Raw genomic sequence first — 5922 nt, 5'->3', positions numbered from 1 at the left:
ACTTTTGCATTCTTTCTTTCTTTCTTAAAAATTACTGTTTAAGATATATGCATACATTTTTGGGGGTCAGGGAGTGGGGGGAAGATTAAGGGGTATATTTTTTATTAGCTTAGAATGGTATTCAAAATTCCTGAAGGGGGGGAGGGAATTTCTCCTTGCCCTCATCCCCTTGGCTACGCCGATGTTCTCATTGCATCATTTAATACTCAAAAACAAAGATGTGAACCATCCTTCTTAAAAAATGGGTTCGGGTGGTTTGGGTTCAGTGAAAAATCTCTGACCCGGATCGGGTTTAGGGTTCGGAGACCAGAAAAATAATAACTTATATAAATTAGCTAAAATAACAGAAACATCATTTTTTTAAATTTATTTATTGGCATAAAAATAATTTATCATCATTATTATAATATATTCGTGATTTTGTACTTCTCTTTGTCTTACTATAAATTTAATAATCCATAAACAACCTAAACAACATTATCCTAAAATAGATATTATTTTATATTATTATCATTTATAAAAAAACTTTAAAAATCTGCTTTGCTGGGTAAAATTTAAAAATTTCTACGAAAAATGACCGACTCTTAAATATAACAAAAATAATTCCACGAAAAAATGATCAAAAAATGTTTTTTAAAATTAGTATTAATTGTTTAAATAGGAACTCTTTCTAAATAGGAAATTTCTTATAAATGAAATTTGTAAATTACATGTTTTTTATATATTATTTTTATCATATAATTTAAAATAAATGAAATGAAAGTTTAAAATAAAAAAATACATTTTTTAAAAATTAAAATTTTTTTTAAAAAAAGCTTAGATCCTGAACCCTAAGTTTTAAACAAGGGTTTGGGTTCCGCAAAATATCGAGGGTTCGGGTTCTCACCCCTGTTTAAAAACAATAAGTAATTTACATTTTAAAAACAAAACAATTTATGTATATAAAATATGTAACAAACTCTCAACAAGAATTAAATCTCAATGTATATTAAGTAGAGTTAGTGCATTCAATCGATTTCAAAATGTACCTTTGAGATATTTTATTATTCTCCGTAATGAAGAAAATATTTTTATTTTTGCTTGTATTAATTGGTATTATTGCCAAAATATACATAAATTTTTCGTATATTTGGAAAAAACTTCAAAATATATCCTTAAGTGAGCATTGAACCTATTGTATCTAAAGATTATCAACTAAAATTAATCTACACCGAGATTTAAATTCTGGAATTAATAGACTCTCAGTTATATTACAAAATTTAGCGAATTTAATATTTTCAATATGAATATTTAATATATCCTCAGAAGGATTTTAAGTAATTTTATTTGTAAACTGGATGTAAGCATTTGATAAATCACAAATGATTTATTGATTTGAGTCATAAATGTATCCAAAAATGTAATAACAACGGTCATTTTATAGTAATCCGCAACTGAATCCACGTTGATGATAAAATCATTTGTTTGTCAAGGTGCAAATCTAAGCTTGCGAATCTCAAAATAATATAATTTTGATTTCGCCTCAACAATCTGAAATAATCGATAATATCTCTTAATTTTCTTGGTAAAATAATAATATTCGCTCATAGCATTCAATATATATTATTTTTTGAAAAATATTTCATAAAATTGCTATGCAATTAAATAATTATTAATTAGCTGTCATATTCAAAATATGTATCTGTTTTAGACGGAATATCTCTTTCAGGCCATACTAATATATCCTCACTGCTTTTCAAAATAGGCTCTTCTATATCCAAAAGTGAGTAACAGATTGATTTCGAATGCTTTATCTTATTGAACAGACATTTCGCAGTTTCTTTATTTATGTAGCACAAGAAGTCTCATTTTATTGAGCAAATTCTGTCTCTTTGGACATCTGAATATGTTGTACACTCTAGAAATGTTGCCTAATCATAGTTATTATTAGAGATAAATTAATTTAAAATATTTTCGGTTGACAGAATTATCTAGTATACATCAGGTTTAAAAAATATGTGATAATTGACAAAATGTTTTCGGGAGAGAAGAAATATTTAAATTAATTGTAACTTTTTGCTAAAATTTAAAATAGATTATTACCTTTTTGAAATAGAATACTTTGCAATCAAGATTTTAGAAAAACCAATATTTTTTTAAAAATTTTTACCAAGGAAGGGATTACTTCTTCTATGTGAACAAGTATTTAAGAAAATATTTGGAAGCTGCTTGATGGGTAATGTTTAGCACTCGTCATTGATATTTTTGCTTACTCTTTATTGTTCGGTAATTTAAAAAGTTATGAGTGAATGTAAAGAGTGCCATTTAAATGATATTACTGTTGAAAACCGATTGAAAATATGCAAAAACTGTGGCAACATAATTAGTCAGCAAGATGAATTTTATGAACTGGCCGAAGGTATGCTTTGAACGATTACCTTTCTATACATTTTTTAAATAGGGTTTAAGGAGAATTACCTGCCAAATTCTAATCTTTTAAAATCAAATCTTATTAGCACATATGAAAAAGATTTTATTCGCATTAAAAATGAATTAAAATTAAATCAAAATATTATTGACGAAATAAAAACCCTCTATGTTGAAATTCATGATAAATCATATAAATACTCCCGTCATAAATTCAAAAGATTATTATTAGCAATATGCACGTAATCATTACTTTATTTTAATTAAAAATATAGTTTAACATCTACCGATCAAGGGGGCATTATTTAGAATATCATTTTATTTTCTCTATGATTTTACTAATTATAAATTTATTATTTTTTAGATACCACATACTTAAGAAACTAAATTACTCAACAAGGGTTACACAGGTGTGTCTAATTTTAGAGACTTCCCATAAACCTTTTTTTAGAAATTATATGAAAATTAAATTGCAGTTCCCTCATCTATCAGTTGACACAAAAGATATTCTGCCAGAAACTCACCTGCAATCCTTTATCAAACCTATAATTCTAAAATTTAAATATGGTTATTAATATTTTATATATTTTATATATTTTCTGTTATTGTTTAGATTCTATATGTGAGGCAAATATAATCAAACTAGTCAGCATCTACAAAGAGATGTACAATGCTTCTGGAAATCAAGATTTGTATGCCGCTGCATTTTACATAGTCTGGAAAAGTACAATATATAAAAGCAAAAATATTGATCATGATTGCAAGTTTTTATCAACTCCTTTCAATATATTTCACCACTTAAATACCAAAAAAAAATGTGATAAGGCTTTTAGCAGGATTGAACTAGAACACTTTTGTAATGAACATGGATTTAATTTTATTAATAGTAAAAAAATGGTTTACCTCAACCAAATATTAGATATATTGAGAATATTGGCTCAAAATATTCCATGGCTTACTAGATTTGAAAATGTTAATCCTGTTGAATTGAACAAAACAACTAATATTTTACATAAACAGAATATCTCCAACCTGCATTACATTTACTATTCCTTAAATACTCTCCTGAACTTCTATGATGTTACTCACATACACACATTATTTGCCAAACATAATTCAAATTACAATATTTCCACCATTGTAAAAGTTGCCAAACAAAATTTAGATATACATCCTATAACAAGTTTTGAAGAATTTAGTTATTGTCCTCCAGATTCTCAACCTTTAGGTGAGATTGATATCCCAGATGAAGAAATGCATCTATATATAAAATAAAACATTCATCAATTAAATTTGATATCATAATTTATACCTCCAATATTTTAGCTAAAATATTATGCAAGCCTCGAGATATCGTTAATAGTTGTTCGAATATTTCTGCCATCTATGAGTCTCCAGACTTGCATAATATTGGGCTAAAATATTTGGTTAGCCATTTTTAAAAATTGAGTGGTTTAACAATATTAAATATTTTTATCTCAACTAAAATAAATTTATTCCAAAAGTTAGAAAATTATAATTAATAATAGTAACACTCAGGCTAATATTTTAATATTTAGCAGAGTTAGGCCTTATTTATAGTAAACGCGTTAAAAAGCGTTTAGTTATTTAAGGCTATCGACACAGCTGATTCTTTATAACGTTAATAATTTATGAAATATATGTTGCAACATATTCTATCATTGCGTTATTAATGATATATTATATTACCTATAATGATAGAAATACTAAAAAGCTTCCTCAATTCATTAAATTGTGAAACTATAAAATCTACAATTTATTGATATATTTTTTATTCCTCACATTGGAAATTTTTTGGAATCATCACATTCACACCAGATATGATATATTTGAATATTTAAAAAATATAATATACAATATAACCTTAGGCCTAATTTATAGTAAGCGCGTTATGTTAAACCTTTGTGTTATTTAACGCTATCGACATCACATTTGATTCCTTTTTAAAAACTAATTTAATAGATAAATATAAAATTTTTATAATCGTATCACATATTTTTACTATCGAATCGCAACATATGTTTTTCAAATTTTATCATAACGTCATCATCATATCGCTCCATATTTATAAATTACACCTATTTATTGGCTTGATTTTGCAAATAACACTGCTTTAAATAACGCACCGCGTGAACATAAGTTTATAAATTAGGACCTCGACTTGTTTAAAAATTTGCAATAGTATACTAGTTATTTTATGATACTTAAATAGTAACATTAGTAAAATGAGCCGCACAGCCATGTTCGCACATTTTTATGGCAGTGGCACCGCTTATGGCCAGATTACGATTGGGTAATGATATGTCTTATATCATAAGGGGATCGTTTTTCTTCATCTTTACTATTTTTTTACGCGTAATAATATGGATGTGGAACAACGGCGCATGTATTCGACTTTGAGACTTAGGATGCCTGTTTTATGTTTTTTGAAGAATTATTATTTATTTATTGTATGGTATAAAAGGGCTAATTTTTGCCAAAAATTAGTAATTAATTTTTCTTCATTTATTTTAACTATAAAATTATTGCTGAACAATTATTTATATTTTTTATTCGAGCCCAATAACCAATGAAATAGGTAGCATACAGCCATTTGCTAAACGTCAAAAAATAAGACCTATTTATTTTTAATATATATAGAGACCTGCAGAGGTACCCTTTGTACAGCCTGACTCGGATTTTAAAAATTTTTGGCCCAGCAGGAATTATTTTTAAAAAAAATTCGGCCCGGCCCGGTTTTATATTCTCAGGCCTGGGCCAGATTTTTTTAAGAAATATTTTCAGACCCGGCCCACAATTTTTAAAAATATAATATTTAATTTTTATAGATATATCTATTTAAAATATTTGGCCCAACCGGGTATTTTTTTAGGCCCGGCTCGGCCAGAGTATATTTGAAGAAATTAAAATAGGTCAGGCCAGGCCTGCAAGTCTCTGATACATATTGGAAATACGTGGTCGAGTCCGATCTGCATATCATCCCCACAAAGAGGGAGCCTAATTGGCTTTAAAAGAATATGGTCCTTACTGGATTTGAACCCGGAATATCGGAATGTGATACCCTCATTGAATAGAGTAGGCCGCAAACGCTACTCGAAAACATCATATTATGTATATAAGGGTGAAATTACAACTCTATCTAATATTTTAATAAAACACATAAAAAAAAATAACGTTCAAGACTATACATCATTACACATGATTTTAAAACAAATATTATATAACCTCGAGATTCTAATGTAAAGTTTTTAAAATATTAATTAATTATATTTATATATTAAATTTAATAAAATATGAATACATAATAGCACTTATTGCATTGCACCAAGTCGAATTAATACGAAAACCTTAATCAAAATACTTTACCCGTTGGCACTGCATATTAATTATGTTAGAAGTATCAGTGCTGTCAACAAGAGTCCTATATATAATATGCGAAATAAAATGGGAAACAATCTTTAAAACTGAACTATATCTAGTTTTATTCGCATTTAC

General features: G+C 27.1%; 1 protein-coding gene across 1 annotated transcript; it reads left to right on the top strand.

Annotated features, from left to right (window-relative positions):
* Nucleotides 1-2256: 2256 nt before the first annotated feature.
* On the top strand, nt 2257-4481 carry LOC135923929 (uncharacterized). The gene is made up of 4 exons (XM_065458951.1): nt 2257-2398; nt 2441-2648; nt 2771-2973; nt 3020-4481. The coding sequence occupies exons 1-4, from the start codon at nt 2281-2283 to the stop codon at nt 3679-3681; spliced, it is 1191 nt and encodes a 396-aa protein (XP_065315023.1). The 5' UTR covers nt 2257-2280; the 3' UTR covers nt 3682-4481.
* The last annotated feature ends 1441 nt before the right edge of the window (nt 4482-5922 follow it).

Source organism: Gordionus sp. m RMFG-2023, chromosome 2 (assembly GCF_954871325.1).
Source record: "Gordionus sp. m RMFG-2023 chromosome 2, tfGorSpeb1-WG-v2, whole genome shotgun sequence".
In the NCBI taxonomy this organism is placed as follows: domain Eukaryota; kingdom Metazoa; phylum Nematomorpha; class Gordioida; order Chordodea; family Parachordodidae; genus Gordionus; species Gordionus sp. m RMFG-2023.
Note: the sequence above shows the minus strand (reverse complement) of the source record. Positions and strands in the feature narration are given on the sequence as shown.

Excerpts from the sequence above, each read along its gene's own strand:
- LOC135923929 (XM_065458951.1), top strand. The coding sequence starts at position 2,281 with ATGAGTGAATGTAAAGAGTGCCATTTAAATGATATTACTGTTGAAAAC. Across the intron at positions 2,399-2,440 it reads ATTTTATGAACTGGCCGAAG|GGTTTAAGGAGAATTACCTG; the intron begins GTATGCTTTGAA and ends TTTTTTAAATAG. Across the intron at positions 2,649-2,770 it reads TTATTATTAGCAATATGCAC|ATACCACATACTTAAGAAAC; the intron begins GTAATCATTACT and ends ATTATTTTTTAG.